Source organism: Phaseolus vulgaris, chromosome 4 (genome assembly GCF_000499845.2).
Source record: "Phaseolus vulgaris cultivar G19833 chromosome 4, P. vulgaris v2.0, whole genome shotgun sequence".
In the NCBI taxonomy this organism is placed as follows: Eukaryota; Viridiplantae; Streptophyta; class Magnoliopsida; order Fabales; family Fabaceae; genus Phaseolus; species Phaseolus vulgaris.
The window spans coordinates 11,191,185-11,217,565 of record NC_023756.2 but is presented as its reverse complement, the minus strand read 5'-3'; the positions used below and the strand labels follow the sequence as shown (position 1 = coordinate 11,217,565).

The following is a 26,381-nucleotide window of genomic DNA, read 5'->3' as shown; positions in this document are numbered from 1 at the left end:
ACCACAACCACCACGAAAAGAGTTTCCACAAAATAAATGTTTTGAAGAAGATGTGTGACCCCAGTTGTTAGAGGTAAGATTAACTTGTGCAAGAGAAGGATTAAGAAACTTGTGTTTTTCGAAAAGATCTTCTTGAGCCAAAAGTAGAGTCTCAATGTATTCTACGGTATACGAATTAAGACAAAAGGTGATGGAAGTGATGAAGTTGTCATACTCCTCCATTAAATCGTCTAAAATGGTGTCGATATGATCCTCGGAAGAGATCACAAAACCAATAGCAACAAGAGAGTAAACCACTCTTTTGATGTTAAGAAGGTATGTCAAGATTGAACAATCACGTTTTTATATTTGAGTTTAAGCTTGAGTTTACGAATCTTTGCACGAATATGTGAGGCGTAGTAAAAATTCAACTTCTTCCATATGATATGAGCGGAACACAGGCTAACCATCTAAGTGAACATAGAATTAGACATGAAAGTCAGAAACCAAGCAACAAAAGGATTGTCTTGTTGCTTGTGCAAGACAAAGGAGGGATCCACAGTGGACGTATTAGTGAAAAACTTCTATAGAGGGTAGCAAAGGATTCCAAGAACCAAAGAAAATCAAGACCTTCAACCTGGGCAAGAATTTGTTGACTCAATCAAGGAAGTTTTCATCATTTAGTTTTAGAGTCAGAGTACAGAAAATATGGAGTTGAGTGGAAGGGTTTGAAGAAGAATTGGTTTAGGCACAGACAGAAGAAGACCGAAGAAGATGTGAACTTGTGATACCTTATAAAGAAGAGAGAAGGGAGAGAGAAAAAAGACATCATAGAACTAAAACAAAAAAAAAGGAATATTATTCATTGAGTCATTAGTCATGTATTTTAATTATATAGTGTGATGTATTTAGTGAAATGTTTAATAGACTGAATTTTAAATGCTATTTATTTCATACATTTCAGTTTTCCAAAAACAAACTTATTTGATTAAAATATTGGGCTTCATTTATTGTTTTTAAATTAAGAAATATAACAAATTGAAATGGAGGCGAGTAATAAAATACGGAAAGCGTGATTAGGCTAAGGAATACATATAAGAAACGTTTTTGAAGTTAATAACTAGAGAATTTGTGAGACTTTTGTGAACACGAAATAAACTAATCCATACAACTGAAATTTGGGTCCATAGCTTTATATTGTAAGGATTGAGAAGTAAAACATTGCTAAACCTGCCTACAATTTCAAAATTACAACTCGACAGATCATCTTGAATTTGACTTGATTAATTCCAATAAAAAACAAGTTTAAAATGAATAAACAAACTGCAACTATACATATTAATATCTAATGGGTCGGTAAAATAAGAACAGACTTCCCTTTAGAATACGTTTCACTTGAATCTGAGAACATTTATATGAACCCGCTCCTCCTGGCAAAGTCCACACTTTCGAAGATGACAACAAAAAGCAACGAATTCATACAGAGCATTGAAATCAATCTATCGTTTAAAAAAAATGCCTTCTTATCACTACAGCTCTATCTTCAGTAGTCTTTGTTCCCCTCCCCGCTTTTACAAAGTTCTCTATCAATCAAACTTTTTACTTGTATCTTGTTGCTTTGCTGGTTCAGCTGGGAAATATTTTATGCCAACCAGATCACCCACTCTGCTAATGACCTATGAAAGAACAATCACAGCAATTTACCACACAACATATCAAGGAAGTAGCAATTTTAAACAAATTCCTAAGCATATCTAAACAAACAAAATAACAGTACATGCATATAAACAAACCCTTGACATCTGACACAAGCAGAGGAGATGAAAAAGGGAATTTACTTTGAATAGAAAATACATTTTCTTAGAATGGAAGAGAATAATGTTGCATAAAACCTTATTACTTATTGAAATGTTAAATAGAAGATGACCCAGTGCATTGTGGGGTTTAGGAATGATAGACGTATGCAGTCTTGCTCCCCACAAGCAGCAGCTATTTTAGGGTTTAACCCTTAACCCTCCAGGTCACAAGGCAGCTTGCACTAAGTTTCATTCTAATCATTCGTGTATTTTTCAAAATGATAACAATTGAATGAAAATTCAAATGCACACCTGCAAGGCTTTGATAAGGTCTTCCCTTGAATGGGAAGCAGATATGCATATACGTGCTCTTGCGAGTAGCAGTGGGGTTGCAGGAAATGCCACTGTCACAACAGCAACCTGATTTCAAGAATTGCTAACATTAATTAACAAATCCATGATATATAAAACAAGGAGCGTAAATAGTTAGATATTTATGTTCTCACATTCTGCTTGAGGCACTCCCTTGAGAATGCGGGGATTTTGGCTGGGTTGTAAAGCATGATTGGCATTACTGGAGAATCATTATCCCCAAGAACCTCAAATCCCATCTTCTGCAGTTCTGACCTGAAAAAGTTGCTATTCTCTCGAATTTGTGCTAGTTTCTGGGCACCTGTATGGAAACAGCTTACTTTCAATGCATGGTAAACAAGGCAGATGAATATTATTTGGATTGATGCTTGTAAAAAACCATTGAACAATACAAATGCAAAGCAAAAAATAACAAGTGCAAGCCATAACCTCTATTCGAACCATCCTCTCCAAGAATAACTCTAATCGAAGATATTATTTGTTGTGCAGCTGGCGGTGAAATTGAAGTTGCATAAAGATGAGCAGGGCAAGCGTGCTTCAAATAATGGACAAGTTCCTGATAGTACATACAGAAGTTCAGCATGAGAAAGAGTTTGAAACATCCTATAATGAAATACAGAATATCCATGATGCAAACTTTTAGAGACCATGAAATACAAAATCAGAAAAGATCAATTTTCACATGTAGAGAAAAAAAATCCATCAGTACTCAAACTGCACCAGTACAGAAATATTAAATAAATTCAGTTGTACTCGTATGAAACCAATCCAATTAAGGTAAGGAAAGCCAATTCTGTAGATTTAAGAAAGACAGCATAGAAAGGGAATTTCAACAAAGAAAGACAAAGTCAGTAGTTTGTAAAGAGGAAGGTTTGTATAACAAGCAGGACATCATGCAATCCAGGAGAGGGGGCAAGGATCTGGTTCTCAAATCCCAATTCATGGCATAAAAAAATATATCCCCTTCTCAACCTTTCCCTAAATTTTGTCTCATGTCCCAAGTTTGGAGGATTGTACCAACTATGATTGTCGATTGCATGTATCACCCAAGCCTCCCCATATCTTGATCATCAACTCCTCAGTTACCCCTAGCCAAGAAAAATTATGCCTTTTGGTTCCTACCAAGGTTATCAGACTCGAGAGTCTACTCAGATTCGTGGGAGGTATGAAAACCCGATTCATAGACTCATAAATACAAAAAATTTAATTAAAAAAATTTCATGATACCAATTCCATAATATTGAAATAAACAAGTTCATACACCAACAAAATATTAATTGTCAAACTGATAAGATAATTAAATAACTAAAACAACACATGTTATCAAGTTTAAAAATCTAAAAAAAACCCAGTATGCCCAAAAATCTCCATTCTTCTGTTGTTCTACCGTTGAACATGGTCCTCACTATGTTTCACTTGTTTTTCCTATTGTTTTAGCTCCAATAGTTACCTTTGCTCCACGTATTTTACGTCCAAAACATGCACCAACAGTCACATGTACTACTCTTATAGTGTCATCTCCTGTTCTAACTATCCCTTTGCCAATGTCACTTATACATGACAATCCAATTGCCTTTCAAAAAAGTATTTGACCTTCTCAGCCCTAACCCTCAATATTTATTTCCCTTAATTATGACTAACTATCTCCCTCTTATTTCTCCCTCATCTCTTCCTTGGATTTGGTGTCCATTCCTATAAATGAAGTCATGGTTAATCCCAATTGGCAACATGCAGTGTTAAAGGAAATGGTTCCTCTACATGCCAGCAACACTTGGAAACTTGTCCCTTTACCTTTTTGCAAGACCACTATGATCTCACTATATATATAATGAAGATTGGCTTAGATGGCAATGTTAATTACTTTAAGGTACTCTTGGTGGCTAAAGAATACATTTAGAATTTTGGTATCAACTATGGGGACACCATTTACCCATGGCCAAAATCACCTATGTTCATCCTTTTCTTTCTATGGCTGTCATTTGTAGTTATTATCAACATTTGGAGATACTTGAGAAAAGTACAAAGGAATTAGAAAGAATGAGAGTGAATTTCCCTCTCTTAGGATCTCATATTTATAATTACTTTGGATACATCAGACACTGTATGAGAGGGAAGAGAAGAGATTATGAAAAGAAATATCTAGGAACTAGGTAGAACGCAAAACACACAACACCTTTACAATAATTCTATTTAAGACTAATTATTCTAACACTCCTCCTCAAGTTAGAGCATACAAATTATATGTGCCAAGCTTGGAACAAATAAATTCAATCCAAGGTTGCCCTCTCAATGATTTTGTTAATACATCTACAAGTTGATCATTTGATCCGACAAACTCAATGAGGACTTCCTTGAACAACAACTTTTCTTAAATAAAATGACTGTCAATTTTAATGTGTTTAGTCCTCTCATGGAACATTGGATTGTAAGCAATGAAGAGAGCAGCTTGGTTATCATAGTACATCTTCATCGGCCTAATCTCACAAAAATCCAACTTGGAGGAATTGTTCGACCCATATAAGCTCACAGGTGAGGGATGCAATCACTCTATACTCAGCTTCAGCACATGATCGGACAGTAACATTTTGTTTCTTGCTTTTCAAAGAGATAATGTCTTCCAAGCAAAACACAATATCGTGTAGTAGAGTGTGTCATCCATAACACAACCATCCCAATCAGCATCACAATATCCAAAGCTTTGGGTATTCCCTTTATCTTCATAGAGGGGCCCTTGTTCTGGAGCCTTTTTGAGATATCTCAGAATATGGATGACAACATTCCAATGATCAATACAAGGATTCTGCATGAATTGACTCACAACACCAACTACAAAAGACAGATCATAGCAAGATAAATAAGTTTTCCAACCAGTCTTCTACATCTTCCTAGATTAGAGAAAACTTCTCCCTATTCTGCCATTAACTTTTATTTGGATCTATGTGATGCATTGGTTTGGGATGTCAAGAGCACATTTCTTTTGAGAGATACTCCTTCCTTTGATTGGGCTACTTGAGATTTCCAATATTCTTGATCCGAAAATGATTGCATAGGTGTTCCTTTAACTCGAGAGATTTTAGCAACATCATTTCTTACAACTATATTTTTAACATACACTATTAAGTACACACATTCTCCAGGGGAGGCGTGAATAGAAAACAGAGTGGTCCGTCTTAGTGCATTTTAGCCCAAAGAATTAAACATTGTACCTAAACTTTCCAAACCAAGCATGTGGAGATTGCTTGAGGCCATAGAGAAACGACACAACTTAAAAACCAAACTAAACTCCCTTTGAGCAAAAACCCAAGACGTTGCTCCATGTAGACCTCCTCTTCCAAACTACCATGTAGAAAAACATTTTTAATATCTAATTGATAATGGGCTAATGACGTATGGTTGTCATGGCAAGGAAGAGTCTGACAGTAGTCATTTTGGCCACCATACAAAAAGTATCACTAAAGTCAAACTCAGATCTGAATATATCCTTTAGCCACCAAACGAGCTTTAAGGCTATCCATTTCACCATTAGGTCCAACCCTAATGGCACAGACTCAACGACAGTCTATTGTCTTCTTCCATGAGAGAGGAGGAACTAACTCCCATGTTTTGTTATGTTCGAGAGCCCATTTTAGTAATCATAGCTTGTTGCCACCTAGGATGATCAAGTGCTTCTATCACATTGTTAGGAATAGTAATAGAATAGATGGAAGAAATATAGGAAAAATAGGAAGGAGTCAACCTATGGTAGTTGTTGGAGATTACACATTGACTAGAGATAAGGACATTTCATAGTATATAAGTGGGTGCAAATCTCATCTTATAAACCGGTTTATGAGGTTGAGTTAGGCTTAAAGTTCACTTCTTAATATGGTCTCAGCCATTTAGAGTCTATCATAGCGAGTGTTTGTTGGGCTTATCAGGCCACCCATAATATTTAGTCTCATGCACGAGTTGGTAGTCTAGACGTGAGGGGGGTGTGTTGGAACTAGGTAAGAGAATATGAGAGGGAAGAGAATATGACAAGATACATCTAGGAACTAGGTACAACACATAGCACACAACACCTTTACAATAAATTCTATTTAAGACTACTTATTCTAGGAGAGATAACAATCTTGTTGCATAATTAGGAGATAATTATTCCATAATTACTACAGATTCTGTTTTTTCTATTTATTTGGACAGATTTGATATCATTTGGAGATTTGAATTTATTTGTATAGCTTTAACTACCTATTATTTCTTGCTTTAATTACCTATTATTTCTTTTCTTAATTAGGTTGTAAATAGTCTATAAATTTATACTGTAATCACATTTATAAATACATTCAGAAATACATTCAACCTTTTGCTTTCAACTAATCCTTCTTGCATGGTGAGTTGATGCTTATATGGATTGGCTACCAGGTTTACCATTTCAAGTGATTGTTACCTTGTCTAATCGTCTTAGTCATGTTATCTATATGGTTGAAGTGGTCACTTTGTGCCTAGTTTGGTTGTTTTAGTTCTACTAGGACTGGCATGACTCACTTCCAAGGCTAATCGCTTAGTGTTATCCCTCCTCCTACCTCCTAGTGGACTATGCATTTACCTAGTCATTTATGCTAATGACATTGCCATTACTGAAGATGACTTTGACAATATCCACCTACTAAAATCTCATCTCCAAAGTCACAGTCAAACATAGGAGCCAAGTGCACTCAAATATATTTTGAGAATTGAAGTTGCCTAATCCTCATCTAGCATTATTCCCTACGAAAAATTGAGTAAGCCTAGTATGCTTGATTGTAGCCCTAGTGATACCCCTTGTGGATCCCAAAGTGAAGCTTCTATCGGGTTTGCAAGAGCCATTGAAAGACCTAGGAAGATATCATTGTCTTATGGGTAGACTTAATCATCTAACTGTGACAAGATCAAATATCACATTTGCAATTAGTGTGGTAAATCAATTCTTGAATGCTTCCTTCATAATCATTGGGATGTTGTAGTACACATTCTTTAATACATTAAGAACCCACCAAATTGGAAATTACTATATGAAGACAAGCAATGCCAAAACTGTTTATTACTTCAATGTTGATAGGCATCACCATTAAATAAGAAATCCACTTCTAGGTATTATGCTCTTATTGGAGGAATCTCAACAAGTAGGAAGCAAAACATAGTTGCTAGATCCAATGCCAAAGCTCAATATTTTGCTATGGCAGTAGTTGCATGTGTGATTACATGACTTACAACTTAAAATTTGGAGATAGTAAAGAGACTAGATATGGACAATCAAGCAACTCATTGCATCAAATCCAACCTTCCATGAGCAAACTAAATTCTGAGATTGACTATCACAAAACTCGAGACTCTCATGCTGCCAACTTGATGTTAGTCAAATTCATATCACAAATTATGTAACAGGCTTGATTCATACAACATCTATGCTCCAGCTTGAAGGTGAGTATTAAAGATCTGATTCTATCTTTACATAAATGGGGGAATGTCATATTTCATATCTGAAAGTTAGGGATTTCATCCATTGTTTGTTTCCTTGATTGTAGTATTATTGATTAAATTAAAAATAAAGCACTGTATGAGTGGTGTAAACCCACATTTTCAGCAAACCTAATAAACAAGATAGAAGAAAATGATATAGTTGTTTCTCAAATGTTTGATAGAAAAGAAAATATGAAAACCTCTGTCTGATTTTATCAACTTACTACCTCAATTAAAAAGCACTAAATTTGGAGTCTAACATTTAACGAAAGTACCTTAGATCCTGCAATATATCCTCCACATGATCCAAAAGATTTGGTGAATGTTCCCATCATAATGTCAACATCAGCAGTATCCACACCCAGTAGCTCACAAACACCTCTTCCTGTCTTGCCCACAGCTCCTATGCTGTGTGCTTCATCCAAATATGTATATACCTATAAAGCAATTTAAAAAGGAAGCGACAAATGAACCAAAGTAAAATGGAAAATTAAAGGTTGCCAATGAAAGTTTTTTGCAAAATCCCTCTAAATGTCTGCTAAGAGAAAAGGAGTGCTAAACGATGGAAAACCTAGAATACTGTGGGCTCTTCTTCCCCTTCTCTGAACTAGACTTTTACATTGTGTTTGGATGACAGATTTCAACAGTCCCTAGAAATTGAAATGCATGATATTTAAATCCTTGCAATTGAATTCTCTTCATTCTCTAAATATTTTGTTTGGATAGAGGAATTAAAATATCTTACATTTCAAATTTCTTATTTGGATAAAGTAATTGGATTTCTCTTTTAAGATAAAATTCCCTTTCAAAAACATTTATTTTAAAATATAAAATTTTAAAATTAAACATTACAAAAAAAATATTAGTCAAATTTAAATATTCAAATAATATTTAACAATTTAATTTTTTTCAATATATGTGTGCATAAAGAGAAAGTGACTAGTGGTGGAATTTCCCAATTTTCTGCTTTTTTTAGTGAATTTCAAATTCCATTGTTTTAGTTATTTGAAATACCTTCTAAAAATTCCTAAATTTCAATTTCCTTTTAATTTCCTCATCCAAACAACTCCTTTTACTCCAAAGAACTTTAAACTCACCAAATAAATGAATTACTCTATTAAATTACTTCATCCAAACACACTATTAAGGAAAAAAGTAGCAGCATGAGGGTTGTAATGAGACTATACAAAACTATTCCAGCAAAAAAAAAAACTACAGGAAAGTAGTATCTTGTTTCTTTTACATGGCATGCCCATTTGAGTCAATAGATTAAATTATGTTAAATCGAATACAGTGTTCCTAAGCATAAACCATGTAGAACATTCCATTCAGAAATTTTGCAAGTAGCCTTGTCTGTGTAGACTTCCGCAAAGCGGATCTTAATTTTAAGATTAAATACTGGCCCCATATAAAATAGAAAATGAAAAATGCACACCAAAAACAGGTATAAATTAAAGAAATACAACTTGTATATTACATTAGAGCTACCATAATAGCCAACCTTATATTTTTTACATATAGCTATGATCTCTGGAAGTTCGCAAAGCTCTCCTTCCATGCTGTATATCCCCTCCACAATAACCATTATTTTCTTCCAAGGCCTATGTGTCCTTGGCTGTCCCTCGGCAATTTGTTCTCTTAACACTTCTTCTAGATGAGATGGAACTGTGGATAAAAATACACAGAAGAAAGTGAATAAATATTGATGTGATCTCAGCGAGCAACATCATATTAACACAAATACAGAGAAATTTAAAAAATAACTCAGCAGGTAACCAAGTGCTCAAACTACATATAAACATAACTAATCATAAGCCAGTTCAGTTACCCTTTCTGTTCCATTCTGTTAGCATAAATGAGGTCACTGAAATTTAACCATCCTATCCTATACACATATTTAGGATGAATCCCAACCCACGAATTAAAATAAAGATCTTTCCTTTCGTAACAGTATGTGAAATTGAAAAGCTGGGGACTCCAGGACTAGCCCAAAACTTACTTTAGTATACAGCAAAGAACAATACTCACCGTTGTGTTGAAAAACACGAATAGTTGCTCCTGATCCTCGTGCACCGTTAACAATTGAGTTGTGGTTCAACGAATCACTAATAATCAGACTTCCCTGTGAAAAATTGTTATAACAATGAATAACCATGCAAACATTAGTATCTCAAAATGGTAAAATTACTATATTTCACAAACCTTCCCCATCAAGACTGGAAGAATAGCAGAGTTTGTCACGTAGCCCATACCAAAAACTATAGCAGCTGGCTTCCTAACAAAGCTTGCAACACACTCCTCGAGTTCATTGTGAAGTTCAGTCGTCCCTATTGGAGAAGTCACATTCAATGTAACATAATAAGACACATGTAAAAATAAAAAACCAAAACCACACTTTAACAGCTAAAATACAAACAAAGATAATACCTACCTCCATCCACACGAGAACTGCAAGTGCTTGGAGAGTACTTCTTCAACGTTTCAACTACTCGAGGCGTGCAGTATTCGTCAGCAGCCGCAAAACCAAGATAGTTGTATGATCCCAAGTTAAGGCATCTACTTAGTTTATCAGTCCGTCTGCATTAGGATAAATAGTTACAAAAAAATTCTAGGGGAAGGATTCTGATAGTTTGCAAGAGATCATACATTAAACTTAGTTGCCGCCATTGTGTAAAATAAATCATATTCTCAAACATAAAAATATATTTATAGGCCTGAAAACTAAATAGAAGGTTTTACGTCAGTGTCTTGTTGCTATCATTGGAGAAGCGTTCCACTACATCAAACCACGCATCAGGAGCACTTGCAATTGGTCTCCCAAAACAGTCCTGGGAGAAACCAAAAATCAAAACAAATAAACTAAAAGAAAAAAATGAAGAAAATTACACAAAAAATCACAAAAACGCACCCAAACGAAAATCAATAAACATTCAATGTTGGAATAGACACACGCATTTCACTTGCTATTAAGGAAGCGAAAAGCGAAACGAAATAAAAACCTGAATGCGAAGATACAAACGGCGAATGTAAAAATCTTCGAGCCCTAAGCAGATCGGTGCGTAACCCTGAGAACCAACGCATTGGTATAATTACAAGTATTATAGTATAAATGTATGGAATGAAAAGAAAATGGCGATAAGAAGGACCTGAAGATTGTTGGAGCTGCACCAGTCGAAGATTTTGCGGAAGAAATCCCTGAACTGGCCGAAGGCGAAGAGCAAGCCGTAGCTGAAGTAGGTGGTCAACGCGGTGAGATACGGAATGGCGATCATGGTGTGGGGAATGGGAGGGATCTGGATTCTGAGTTTGGAAACTCGTTTCGCGGTGCGGCGGCGATCGGAGATCCGAACCCGAGTCTGGCGGAGCCGTGAGGGAGAGAAAGAGGGAGAGAGAAAGGGTGGTGTTGGAAGATGGAAAGTGGTGTTGGGGAAAGAGAATGTGTTGAGCTGTGTTGTGTTGTAATGGGTAGTAGATGAAAACAGACCATACAATGAAGGAAAGAAACAGAGAAAGGTCCACCTGGCGGCTAGACCAAGCTTCCCTCCCAGCGGTTATGAATGTAATTTTGTTTGTTTGATTGGATCTTTTGGTGGAAAGAAAATAAGGTTTCATTACAAGCTTTTGAAAGCAAAATTATTCCGACTGCTGACTCTCGTGGATGTGTGAGATTTTTTACTAATTTGATCAAATCAACTTCTAATTATTAAAATAAATAAAATATAAAAAAAATATTAAAATAAATAATTCGTGCTACATGATTTTATTGTAAAAAATCGGATTTTAATATATTTGAAACGAAATTGTATTAAGATGTATAATTTTGATATAATCAAATTTTAACTAAAATTATATCAAATTTACATAATTTACTTATTTTGATAATTTTTATTTATTTTGATAAAATTGTATTAAATTAATAAAAACTTTAAATGTGTAACAATGAGAATATATTAATATTACATACCAATACAAATATATACTACAAGCAAAATCTATTTTAGTTGTCAATAAAAAGTGGGGCTATAAAAAAAAAGTCACTAGTACGGATAAAGTCTACTCTAGTTGGACACAAAAATAAATGTTAAATATTATGTCGACAATAGAGACCTTTAATTCACACTAAAAATTATTAAAATAATAATAGTAAGTTAGTGTCTAGAGTGAGTGGAGACACAAAGTAAATGCAATAAAAAAAATTAAGTGATAGGATAATATTGAGTCTAGAATGGGGACACAAAGTAGATGTAATCAACAAATAAGTTGCAGAATGATATTGTGTCAAGAATGGAAACACAAAGTGAATGTAAGTTAATATTTTATTACATTTAGTGTAGGTCTAAGCTACACTAAGGTGACGTAGACGTTTATTGTCCCATTTGGCACTAAAACTCACTCCAATTCTCACCAAATCCTCCTCCATTTGGTGCAATCACTCCTTAAAATTATGTCACTCACCCTCAATCCAAGCAAGCTTCTACAGTTTGCATCATGTGGTACTCATGGCAACATAAGATCCACTGCATTGCTCACGATTTCAGCTAAGTTCTTTGGTTAAAAAAAATCACTCAGTTTTTGTGTTGTTTCATCATTGTTCTTGATGTTTCATTGTTTGATTATGAGTTATACCAAATTTTTTTCAAGTTTCATCTTTTATAATTCAATTCCACCATTTAAAACTTAAGTTACACCGTTTGCTTTGTGTTCCTCACTGTTCTTCACAGTTCTTGTTGTTTGCACTGTTTAATTTTGTTTTTTCTGTGTTTAATATTTTTTTCCACTGTTTAATTCAAGTTCTTAACAATTTAAACAGTTCAAACTATGTTTTAATCAGTCCAAACCATGTCAACTTGTTCTACATGTGTTCTGTTGCATAACCTATAGTTGTTCATGTTCTTACGTGTTCTTGTTGTTCTTAATTGTGTCATTGCTTTTGATATATTTTCCCATTTTAATCAGTGTAATGTGTTCTATGTGGTATTAATTTTCGTTTTTAATCCTTGCATGTATTGTATAATGTCATGTTCTTTGATTAGTTGTCCATCAATTCGAGTTTTTAGCTATTTTCATAAGTGTTTGTGTAAATGCCTCTTAAAATGAACATAATGTGTTTGATGAAATGCTGTGAGTTTAAAACTTTCATAAAAGCTTTGTGCATTATCTTTTTCTAATCTTTGAGTCTCTAGCTTGATATTTGTTCATTAGTAAACCTCTATTACAAATTTATGTGCATGTCTTGTTGTATTGTTCTCCAATTCTTTGGTTTCCATAGGTTTCTTCCAATTTCCAGATTTGTGTGTTTCTGACCTAGTTTACAATTTTATTCTAAATTTGTTTTCCTTTTTTGTATGAAAGATTTGATGTGCTCTTAATATCCAGTTAAAAAGGCACGTCCAAAAATAAAATACAAAAAAGGAATAAATCATAAAATCCTCGACATCCAGTGATCATAAAAGACTGACTCAATGTGTTGTATAGCTCTCAATTTGGAATTTTTATGTGTATGTCTTGTTGTATTGTTCTCCAATTCTTTGTTTTCCATAAATTTCTTCAAATTTCCAGATTTGTGTGTTTCTGACCTAGTTTTACAATTTTATTCTAAATCTATTTTACTTTTTTGTATGAAAGATTTGATATGTTCTTAATATCCAGTTAAAAAGACACATCCAAAAATACAATACAAAAAATAAATAAATCATAAAAGCCTCGACATCCAGTGATCATAAAAGACTGACTCAATGTGTTGTATAACTCTTAGTTTGGAATTTAGTGCACCTTATTCCGTAGTTGTTTTGCACTAATTTTTTTTACTAGACCTTGCCTATAGTGTTACCTTGTGTTTAAGGATTCATTATACACAATTTGCAATAAATTTTTGACACACTTATGCCAATGTTGAATTTGAGACTTATAATCTAGTGACCTGGGCTATGTTTTTCATTGCCTTATCTAATTTTTTTCTCACAAAATACACATAAGTTTTACCTCAAATTTAATGCGTTTGAGCACATTTTGAGTTGTCATATTACCATAAAAATTTCACACCACAATACGTTCTGAAAAAATTGCAACACATTGGAAAAGTAAGTGTCATAATCACTCTAGATTTTTGTTTTCTTTATCTATTCTAGAGCTAATTTTTTAGGTTCAATTTGTTGTTTTAGCCTTTTATTTTTCCTTTAATTTTTGTTTGTCCTTTTAGGCTTTCCCTTGATGTTTGTCTCATAAATTCTTTTTGTGTTTAATTTTTTTTTTAAAAATAGCTTTTATTGCTTTCCTTTTGTTGGCTTCCAATAGTACTAAAGTGCTTGGTGTTGAATTTGGTGTTTACGGAATAAGGGATTCAACAACTTTTTTGTGGTGCTAAGACATTAGCATCGAGAAGTTTTATCAAAGAAGAGATAAGGACCAAAGAGAAATTAGAAATCAAATTATTCTTTGACCTTAAAAAGCTAGTCTCTCTACACGCCTCTCTAAGGGACTTTCCTCAAAATACTGATAACTTTTCTACGGCAAGTGCACCGCGTTGTCAAATGTAATAATTTGTCCCTAAGGATAGATATCGAATCCACAAGGAACTATAGAATAATAAAGTAAAGATTCACTAAATATAAAACAGAATAATACAAGTTTGTTGAGATTTGTTATGATGACAATGATTAATAAGAAAACAAGTCAAAGAATTTGTTGCTTCAATTGGAAAAATAGGGATTGGGGTTCATCTTTCTCACTCTTTTGTATTTTGATTAGCATGACAAAATTGTGTCCTTTGATTGAGATTGATTCCCGTATAAAAATCATTTATATCGATTCTTCGCATATAAAATTATTAAAATGCTTACTAAATATCGATTCCTCGCATATTTATAAAAACTTCTTATCATTATGATCATACGTTAATAGCAATTAACATTTCAAATTTATTCCTAACATTCAAATATGTTAAGCATTATCATTTGGGTAAAAAACTTAGAAGTACTTTCTAGTCAAATCTAAATTTCGAGATCAAGGTAAACAAGCATTACAAACAAAACAATAATACCAATCATCAATCAAGAAAAAAATATTATGTTTAGATATCACCTCAATAGATAAGCGTTTGAACAGATTACTCACAATCCCAAAAGGTAGAATTAACCACACATTATGGTTGTTACAAGCAGGGAGAGCAAGAAAAGAAGATTTCGGATGTTTCTCCTTAACGACTACCTCCTCTAAGGTTTTCTAACACCTTTTATTCTCCCAATTGGATTACAATTCACTCAATGGTGTTTTCCTTTGGATGACTTATTCCTAGGGTTGTGCCTCAAGCCCCCTATCTAACTTAATTTCCTTGGGCTTAAGTGATTTCTCGCTTGGGCGCTAATGGGCTCGCTTGGGCAAGTTTCACGTAAAAAGACCCAATGTGGAGCAATCTCGCTCAAGCGAGCTCACTTGAGCGAGATCCACTGGTGACGTCTTGGCTTTTTGCGAGTTTGGGGCAGCTTTGGTGATGTTGGTGCATTCCAACTTTCCCTTTTTAGCTTTGTATATTCTCATTTTGCCCAGTTATCTCCATTATTCCCTAGAATCCTGAAATTAACACAAATTTGGAATAAATCGTTCTTATTTAAATTAAAATAAAAAATATGTAAAAAGGTAAAATTTCATAAAGTAGGGGTTATATTAATACTCACAAGTGCCTATTTTTATATGAAATGTTACTGAAATTCCACACTTACCAACTCCCTCCAACTTAGAATCTTGCTTGACCTCAAGCAAAGTAAATTAATATATTTGAATTTAAAATCAAAACAGCTTAATTCACTAAACAACAAATTAAATTAGAAACTTATGATGTTTCCAAATTCAAATACAGACAAAATAGATACAATTAACTTTCAGGATAAAATCAAAACCATAAAATGACAATTCTTCAAGGATTTTATTTTCATATGCCCACATGTAAGTGTTTCTCTCTATTTTTACTGAATCATAACAAATCAGAATTACTTTTCATTTCATCTTCCTATCACAAACATATTAGAAACATAAATCTTGAGGTCTTTTCCAGGGTTGTAATGAGGCTAAGCTTCCAAAAAGTATTGGTTTTTCAGATAACAAAATGCACATCTTAAAGAATAAAAACATATCTACAATCCAATTATAGCACATATGTGTTATTTAATCACCAATGTCTTTTGACTTCACACTTTCCTCATTTGCTTTCTACCTTTTCATGATTTTCAGCATGAATTTTTCTATTTCTCTTTTTTTTCATCAATAGGAATAAATTCTTCATATTTTCAACGTTTTGAGCTTTCAACAATTAGAACTAACCATTCACTTTTCTATGTATATTGTATATATGTTCTCCTTCCTTAAGCGTGCCAAAGGGTAGGAAAATATATCATTAAAGGTTTAAGGTGCAATAATAACAAAAAATTATTGGCTCAAAAGGGATATATAAAAAAATGAATTTTAATAAGAAAAAGGTTGGCTAATTGGTCGTGGTTTCCTAATTAACACAAATGTCTCAATCATCTTCATGCTCTTTTTTGATGTAACACAAAATAAAAATTAAGCAACCACAACTGTCAACTCTCAAAACTGTTTGAGGTTCACACACTCACTTGGTTTAATTGGTCTCTTTCCTTTTTGTTTTCATGTATCACAATTCAAACTACATTTGAATACAAATTCAATCATATTTTCTATTCTAACATGTGTCTAATTCATTTCACTATTTAATATTTAAACATAAATTCCTTTTTTCCCCAATTTTAATATTGTAGTTTTTTTTATTTAAGAAAATAAAACTACTTAACTATTAAAACTGAAATTTATTCAAGAAAAATAATTTAAGACATAAAACTAACCAAATAACCAAATATCATAAATTTATTCAAGAATACCAATAAAAAAACAAATAAAATAAACTAAGCAAATAAAAAGAAAACAAAATAGCAGAAAAATAAAATAAAATAAAATAAACAGAAAAAACAAACAAAATTCAAATAACTAAAAAGAAAAGAAAATTACAAAGATAAAAAACCATATTTTTACTCAATCCTTTCTTCTTAAGAAGTTACTCGGCTCTGTGTTAAAATCTTCATCTATAGGTGTAAATGATCTTGCTTCGTTTGCTGGATCTGCCCCCCTGAAAAATTGAACTTGTCCCCAAGCCCAAAATACACAAGCTTCAAATTGATCGAGAGGCATATAGGGATTGGATTGCCTTTGAGGATTTTTTTTTTAAAATTTTTTCTTTTGTAAATTTCACCCGAGCGAGATTCCCTACAAGAAATCTTAAATTTTTGTCATCAAACTCGCTCAGGCGAGATTCCTTGCAAGAAAACTCACTTTTACGTCGTCAAACTCGCCGAAGCGAGATGACTCCAAGAGCACCTCTTGCTTGTCCTCCTAACTCGCCTAGGAGAGATTGGACTCGCCTAGGCAAGAATCCCTACAAGAAATACTGAGTTTTCATCGTTAACCTCGTCTGGGCGAAACATATCACACATGGGTGAGTTCTTATGCATAAAAACATGGTTTTTGAAAGGGTAAAATAAAATAAAAAAGATAACAAATTAACATAAGACTTAAATGTGCATTGAGTTGCCTCCCAGTAAGCGCTTGTTTAACGTCATATAGCTTGACGCCTATTTCCTTCAAGGTGGACGACCTTTAGTTGCAACAACTTCCTGGTTACAACTTTAGTTCTTCTTGAGTAAGGACTTTCAAGTTCAATAGTTCCATTAGTTATGACTTCTTTGATAACCCATAATCTTGACCCTTTTTTCTTCAACCAGCTAGGGTGAAATTTTAACTTAACACTTCTAAGCATAATTGGTTGACCAGGTTTAAAGTCATCTTTCATTATAATTGCATCCTGATAAACCTTGTCTTCCTCTGTTATGCATGGTGCAGATAACTTATTCACAATGAGTTTCTTTTCCCCAAATTCAGGTACAAGCTTTTTCTTCTCTTCATTTGCTTGTGGAGTACAACATTGTAGAAATTTCTTTAACATATTTGAAGGGTGCAATTGCTTTTTGGTTTCAGGAAAGACTTTCTTTAATGCATCTATTTTTAGACAATCTCTCCCCTTACCAGAATGTTGCCAATTCTAAAAAATATTGAAAGTTACCTCATCATTTTGAGCTCTCACTTTCTGCTTTCCCTCATCAGCATCAATGATAATTCTAGCAACCTTCATGAATGGTCGTTGAAGAATGAGAGGTACTTCAACATCTTCCTTTATGTCCAAGATTACAAAGTCAAGAACATAATATTATGTTTAGATATCACCTCATAAGAGTTTGAACAAATTACTCACAATCCCAAAGGGTAGAATTAGCCCCACATGATGGTTATTACAAGCAGGGAGAGCAAGAAAATAAGATTTCGGATGTTTCTCCTTAACAGCCAGCTCCTCTATGGTATTCTAACACCTTATATTCTCCCAATTGGATTACAATTCACTCAGTGGTGTTTTCCTCTCAATCACTGATTCTCAGGGTTGTGCCCAAGCCCTCTATTTAGCCTAATTTGATTAGGCTTAAGTGATTTCTTGCTTGGGCGCTAATGGGCTCGCTTGGGCGAGTTTCACGTAATAAGGCCCAATGTTACTGGAGTAATTTTGCTTGAGCGAGATCCACTAGTGGTGTCTCTGATTTTTGCGAGTTTAGGGCAACTTTGGTGATGTTGGTGCATTCCAACTTTCTCTTTCTAGCTTTGTATATTCTCCTTTTGCCTAGTTATCTCCATTATTCCCTAGAATTATGAAATTAACACAAATTTGGGAATAAATCGTTCTTATTTAAATTAAAATCACAAAATATGTAAAAAAGTATAATTTTATAAATTAGAGGTTATATTTATGTTTATTGTATCAATTAATACTCATAAGTACCTATTTTTAATATGAAATATTATTGGAATTTGACACTTATCAAACACATTGCATGCAACTTTTACTTGTAGTATCACAAAACTTTGTGTAATTTTTTTTAAAAATTTCTTTTGCTTCCCGTTGTTTGGGAAAATTCTTCAGAAGGAAGTCCCAATAAACTTTGTGATTGTACTACGTGCATTAGTGTGAAAGTGTTCAATGGTCTCTCAGTGTTAACTACATTTTCAATATAGGACTTGTTTAGTTTCTCTCTTTCCATTTGCATTCATTATGTTTTTTTGTATTTGTATTACTTTCTTCTTATATTTTCTTGTTTTATACGTCTTTGTGGTACTTAGGACATTCTTCATTTTTAGGAAACCTTTCTTTGGTCTTAAGGTTCATTATTATCTACAAACTCTAGGGCTTCAACTTGTTTTGAAGTTCTTTAAGGAAAAGTTTGTAAGCCCTACTTGAGGTAAGCTTTGGCTAGGAAAGTCTTGGTACATAAGTAGTTCTTGTGACTCACCTTGCTTTTTTGGGAGTGAACTTGGAAAAATCTCACTTAGAATCCTTGATTAACTTCTCCAAAACCAACAAATAATTTTTTTTAAGAAAAATATCACCCCAGTAGAATTTACATCTTTTGTGAAAACTCTTTCTATTTTAATTCAACCATGAGTGATCCATCTCATCATTCTAGTGTTCATGGTACTCTTAATGCTCAAGATCTTATTGATGTCCATGAAACACTCACAAAACAAACCAAAGAAATTTGAGTTAAGGGATATGCTAACAAAACTTTTACAAACTTATAAGAGTAAAATCCATAAGTCTAAAAGTAGAAATGGGGAAAGGTCTCTTAAACATAGAAGTGTTCATCATCATAGTGCTTCCCAAAATAATGAGCATTTTATAGTGACCATAACACAAACTACTACCAACAACCTCCTAAACAATATAAACATAAATCTAATTATATGCCCAGAGAACCTAAGGTTGACATTCCTCTTTTTTATGGCTCAACAAATATAAACGATTACTTAAACTGAGAGGTTAAGGTTGAAATATTTTTTGAGTGTCACCAAATTGATCATGAAAGGAGGGTTACCCTAGCCACCTTAAGTTTTCAAGAGTAATCCATGACTTGGTGGACAACCTACACAAAATACCTTAGGTTACAAAACAACCTTCAAATAAGATATTGGAATGAGCTAAGGTCAACCCTTAGGAAAAGATATGTCCCTTCATAATATGATAGGGAATTAATGCAACAACTACATAGACTCACCTAGAAGGACCTATCTGTAGAACACTATAGGCAAAAAAATGGAGTTTCTCATATTAGAGGTGGGTATTCAAGAAGAACCTAGGTTAATTATTTCTCGTTTCCAAAGTCGTCTTAATTTTGACACAAGGGATAAAATTGAACTCCTACCTTATAATGATTTTAATGACCTTGTTCAACTTTGTGTTAGAGTAGAGGAACAATTGAAACGCAAATCCTCTTTTAAAAAATCATACTCTAGCACTTCCTATGTCACCAAAGAGTATAGAAAATATAATTATTCTCCCAAAGAAAAAGACAAACCATGAGGCAAAGAGAGGGATAAGGCAACATCTAAGAAAAAGATAAACATAATTATTCTAGATCTTCTAAAGAAGTAAAAATTAAACTAGTCACATGTTTTAAGTGTCTTGAAAAAGAAAACTACTCTTCTAAGTGTTACAAAAACGAAACATGGTTTTAAAAGAACAAGACCCTAGAAATCATGAGTTTTCAGTTAATTCTTCTGGAGAGTAAAAAGTTGAGATGTTTGAGGAAGAAATCCAACCATATATAGGTGAATTAGTAGTTGTTTAATGACTTTTACAAAGTCGTTCACTAGAACTAGATCAGTCACAATGCAAGAACCTAATCCACACACGTTGTAAAATTTTGGAAAACATTTTCTCAATCATTATGGATAGTGGTCTTGTTGCAACTTTTGTAGTTTTAGATTAATTGATAAATTGGCCTTGAAAACACTACCTCACCCTCAAGCTTATAAATTAGATTAGATTAGTCAAGATGGTAATGTTGTAGTTAAAGACCAATTCAATGTTCTAATTACCGTAGGAAACTATAAAGAAAACATTTTATGTGACATTGTCCCTATAGAAATCAGACACATCATTTTTGGTAGACCTTGTCAGTATGATCATAACACATCTCATGAAGGTCACTCTAATAAAATCACATTTTTCTTCCAAGGCCATAAATTTATTTTTTGTCCACCTCACTAGGTTAAGGAGGATGAAATAAAATTGAAAACATAAATTGAGAATGAAGAACTAACTATTAACAAACATGACAAACCAACTGAAAAATCTCAAGTAACCTATTCAAAATAACTTTGCATGCTTATATCATCAATTCATAGAGGTACTTCTTCTTTCTATTTTCACTAACATGTTACACAATCCAATTAAACCATTTTTAGTCTTCATTACTATTTTTCAATTTTTACCCGTGTCTTTTGCTTTCTTATTATGTTTGTTGTTCTTTTACAAATGGATCTATGAACCTGGCGGATCTTGATCATTTCCTTTTCATTAATAAGGTGGTATCCCTAACAGGATCTCAGGACAAATCCCTTTGAAGGGAGAACATGATGGAGGATCATCCTCACTACCTAAGCCATTATATATGTAACTAAGAAAAGAGACCATTCTCAAGACTTACAAAATAAATTTTTGTCTTAGTTTCTATAAAATGTAAAAAGTAAAATAGGTATTTCTTGAGACCTTGTATTTTTGGGCCATTTCTAGCATAGAATAAGAATAACCTGGAAAGATCTCAAACCCTCACCTGAAACTCAAAGCAAGGGTTCATATAAAGTCTTCTAAAATTTAGGGTTTGGTAGCTTACTTCATATGCTACCTTAGGCTATAGATAGGCTTTTATCTCCATTTGTAATCAAATTTGGAATATATGTGAATGAGTTTTATGAATTCAAAACATTCTATCACAATCTCTCCTTTGTTTGAGCATGTTAAACCCTAGTGAAGAACTCCAACGAATTTGGCTAAATCTCTTCCTTGACTTGGAACCAAAACTCACTCCAATTCTCACCAAATCTTCTTCCATTTGGTGCAATCACTCCTTAAACTTCCGCTACTCATGCTCAATCCAAGAAAGCTTATACAATTTATATCAATCCCACAAACTGTTATTTTCCATGTAGTCATAAAATAGAAGGTGGCCATAAGAGGACGAAGAGTAGCCTTTGAGACTAACCAGATTCCGGTGCTTAATGTTGCCAATAGTCTCAAGTTTAATTTCAAATTATGTAATGCATTGGGGATAGTCAGAATAAACCCTCTTGATAACCATTGGCATGCAATTCTTAGGAACACATTTATAAACTATGTTTGATGCCCCATATCCAATTATATACTTCTCACTCAAGTTTTCTATCATCCTCATTATATATTCATACACATGAAGTGCCATATTCATATGAAGAATCACTAGTTTCTTAGGTGAGTAATTAACTGTCAATTCCATAGTTGGGTGCAAATGGAAGGTATGCGCAGGAGCCAATGAAAGGATGCATGCAGGATGTGAATGAAGGTAATGGAGGACGTTGGAGGTGTTGTAAGAACAGACGGGTCATGGCATGAAGCAAACTGTTTTGTAGATGGACGTGTAGTAGCTGGAGCTAAAGGCATAAGGCCACTAATGGGTCATGTGATGAAAAACCTGAATTATGCAACTGCAGTTGCTTGTACTTGCTGCTTTTGGTCCCTCTGGTTTCTCTGGTTTTTGGCTCAGTTACTGCAGGAATAGCTTACTGCAAGCTCAAGGCAACACTAGTTTTTCTCAAACAAGATATGTTAGATGATGTTAAAAGGCCAAATCAAGGTTGTTGCTCTACAAGGCTGATATTGCTGGTGGTGGGGTCTTTGCTCTAAAAGAAGTACTTGCTTAAATCATCAAGAATATGGTTGTTGTTTTTAGGTGTTAGTTGTTTTATGTTCCATGGACGGTAGTTTTTTTGTTAGGAAGGGAAGAGGTGTCATATAGATAGATATCATCCTATGTATCTGTATACTTTATCTGTAAACGGGTTGGGATACCCCTAAAGTATCCCATTTTAATTTATTTAATTCTTTGCTGATAAAAAAAAAATTTGTCAATTCCATAGTTGATGGAATGTGTAACATGTCAAATTATGTTTCAATATATAGAGTGGAATATAATACTTTCAGAGTATAAACCTTACAAAATCCTATACAATTAAAGGTTGGCATGTAAACTTTGTTGAAGATGGATGAAGTTCATCTCTATCTAGCCTTAGTGTGTTTGATGTAGATGTTAGCTAGTTTTGCTTTGTAGGTTGCAATGTGTCTTAGATGATCTTGTACTCTAGGGTTGTGTGTATTCAAGGTTGCCTTTTGCTACATGACCTGTCCTAGATGCCTAACCAAGCATAGATCAAGCACTTGAAGTGGTTAAAGGTTTTTCCAAAAGCTTTTTAGAGTTTTCTCCAAAAATCAGGGTACTGCACAAAAAATAAATTTGTTTCTCTGTAAAAGAATAGGTTTATTTTTGGTGTGCTGAAAGGATTTTCAAAAGTTGGTTAGGGCACCAAAGGTACAACTCAGTCAGTTATTTCAGTTAACTGAGTTGGCAGTTTTCCTAAAAATAAATCTGTTTAGTTTAAAACTGAATCTGTTGTTTTCATAACAACTTTTCAACTGTTTTTTGAAAAGAAGTTAGCAACTGTTTTCTATATAAAGAAAAGCTTCTCTCACATGAAAGGATGCAGAGCAATTACGTTTTTGACAGAGATTAAACACTTTCTATATGAGAAGAAGGATTGAAAAGAGTTTTTGAAAGGTTTTCCAAAGGGATTTTCAAGTGAGCTTGTTCTAGGAAAACTTTGATCTTGGTGAAGGTGCTGGTGCAGTTTTGCAGCAAATTGAACTACTGGTTTTGAGTTCTTGCATCTTCTTTTCAGGTGTTATCTTTCCTTTATTCTGGTTTGTAAAAGTGTAAGTGTTAGTCACTCCTTGATAGGGTTTCTTGGAGTGCAAGGTGTGCTGAAATAGGGTTTTTCAGCATTGGTTGTATCGTTCTTGTAGTGTTCAAGAACTGTTGTGTTTGTAAGTGATTGATATTGTTTTTAGTGGATTCCTCCTTGGAGTAAGGTGAAACTGGATGTAGCTCTGTATGAGTGAACCAGTATAAAAACCTGCTTGTCTTTTTTCTCTCATCCCTACACTCGTTTCTGGTTTTGCTTAATTTTGTCAAGAACTAAATCTGTTCTTTTGAAATCAAATCTGTTAATTCTGGGTTTAATAAAAACTGTTCTACCTGATTTGTTAAAGTTCTCTAATCACTAACAAAGTGTTTGTATATGAGGTTTTAATTGGTTTAAGAACAAATAGTCCTATTCATTAAATCCTGACAAAGATTCATTCTCTTTTGAAACCTTGTGTTGAATGAACTTGATTGATTTCTTGGCATAATTTGTACTATTCAAACTGGTAAAATTTAACCAATCTGATTCTGTTATACCTCTCTGTTGATTGCAATTTTAATCTGAACAAGTTCAAATTGTGTTAGACTGTTCTGAAGAATCAATCTGTTTCTTTTAAAAACAATCTGTTCTTTTTCCTCTGATATACTGAAAACTATTTGTATTTGCGAAAATTTTATATGTTCAATTCACCCCTCCCCTCTTGAACTTAGACACTAAAAGACCCAACAAACTTTAATGCATATAATTACACAATCCAATCAATTTGTGATTTTATAACACTGCTAGCTTAAGGCCAGGTACACTAAAGTGACTAAAGACAATTAAAATCTACAAAAAAAAACTCAGCTTGCTCTTGGAACTTGTGCTGATTGAAGGGTACAAATTACAATGTAAGGAAGAAAGAAAGATAAGTACCTGGCTTGTCAAGTGATCTATCAGGAAAAGGAGGATTGTGTGGTCCGCAAGCTACCAGCAATACCATTAGAAGAATCATAAGGGCACCAAGAATAATTCCAAGAATGGCAGCCTTAGATAATGTAAGTAGATAATTAATAAAATACATTAGCTTATTTTGTGTAATTTAAACGCATAACTCTTTTATCTCTTGAATAAAAGAATATCACAAAAATAACACAACAACTCTGTTTGACCATCTTTCAATAAGTTTTTTTATGATAAAAGCAATAAGAAATTCCAGCAAAGTGTAACTCACCTTGCTCTACAGGTTGAGAACCATGACATGGAAAATTCAACCAATTACAACAAAGACAAGGGTTTATGATGAAACTGCAAAATAAAAGGTTGTACTCATGAATCCATAACATGTTTATGAACTTAAAAGATGATAAAGACAATGTCAATAATGAATGACCGTCACATGTCCAAGAATAACCTAGTAATTCAAAAGTGTTGCCACATCACATTACCAGTTAATTTTTTGTCTCACTACAATAAATAATAATATTGGCCTCCCCAAAAAACCCACACAAAAAGTAAAAGGGAGACACTATATGATACTTAGAGTGAGTTTAGTGTCCCATTAAGTTGACACTAATCCAAAGGTTGCTCAACAATCTTTGGGTTCTACTTTGGTATTCAAGACTCTCTATCAATGGGAGAAAAAGGGATTGAAAGAGAAGCAATTTTATACTACTTCACTTTAAAGAGCAAGTCAAACACTTATTTTAGTGCTTTCACCAAATAACTCATGCTCAAACTTTGTAAATTTTGTTTAGTATCACAAAATTTTGTGTACTTTAATTCTTTCTAGTGTAATTTCTTTTAATTTTCTAGTTGTTTGGAAAAATGTTCCAACGACAATCGCAATAAACATTTGTAATAGTTTTACGTGCATTAGAGTGATAGTGTGTCAGTGAGGTACATCAGAGTGATAGTGTGTCGGTGAGGTACATTAGAGTGATAGTGTGTTAGTGAGCTCTCAGTGTTCATTGCATTATCACAATATGACTCGTCTAGCATTACATTTGCATTTATTCTTTTGTTGTTTTTTTTTATACTTTTCTTCCTTTTTTATTTTCCTTGCTTTTACGTCTTTGTGATACTTTAGGGTTTTCCCTTTTCTAGCGTTTAGATAACCTTTCTTTGGTTTTCAGATCATTCACATACATACATAATTTTATTTTTTTCAAAAACTGTTTTGAAGTTTTATTCTGAAAACTTTAATGAGATATTTTTGAAGTAAGCTCTAACTAGGAAAGACTTGGTACTTAAGAAGTCCTTATGACTCACCTCGCTTTCTTGGGATTGAATTTAACCATTTCTCACTCTAGATTCCTTTAATTTACTTCACCCACAAAATATAAAAAATCTTCTCATTAGAAAATTTTTGGGCCTCACTCTAGTTGAATTTTTTTAAATACCTGTGAAATTTTTTACATCCAACAATGAGTGGACCATCTCACCAGTCTCTAGTGTGCATGGTAATTTAAATGATCAACCTCCAATGGATATTAATGTACACCTCCAAAACAATGATCTATAGTTTGTTGAGATAAGGAATCTTTTACATCAATTTGTTATAGACAGAGATGAAAAAACTCATAGGTCTCAGAGTAGAAATAGGGAGGGTTCTCACAGTACTACTAGTGTTCATCATCCTAGTCCTTCTCCTAGTCATGTTGATTATAGTAGTCACTATAATACTGATTATTACTAAGAACCTCCAAAATATCTTAAACATAAAACCCATTCTACTTTTAGGGAACCTAAAATAACCCTTCCTTCTTTCTGTGGAACAACCAGTGTAAACAATTACTTAAGTTGGGAGATGAAGGTTAAACAATTGTTTGACTACCATCAAGTTGAACATGAACGACGGGTAATCTTAGCCAC

At 33.5% G+C, this 26,381-nt stretch overlaps 1 protein-coding gene across 1 annotated transcript; it reads right to left on the bottom strand.

Annotated features, from left to right (window-relative positions):
• Positions 1–1,117: 1,117 nt before the first annotated feature.
• On the bottom strand, positions 1,118–11,288 carry LOC137837267 (long chain base biosynthesis protein 2a). Its single transcript, XM_068646226.1, has 12 exons — positions 10,775–11,288; positions 10,628–10,693; positions 10,368–10,456; positions 10,060–10,205; positions 9,831–9,955; positions 9,657–9,750; positions 9,130–9,293; positions 7,904–8,065; positions 2,577–2,703; positions 2,282–2,448; positions 2,088–2,195; positions 1,118–1,655 (listed from the first exon to the last, which is right to left on the bottom strand). Exons 1-12 carry the CDS (start codon positions 10,898–10,900, stop codon positions 1,566–1,568), a joined length of 1,464 nt encoding a protein of 487 aa, XP_068502327.1. The 5' UTR covers positions 10,901–11,288; the 3' UTR covers positions 1,118–1,565.
• Positions 11,289–26,381: the final 15,093 nt, after the last annotated feature.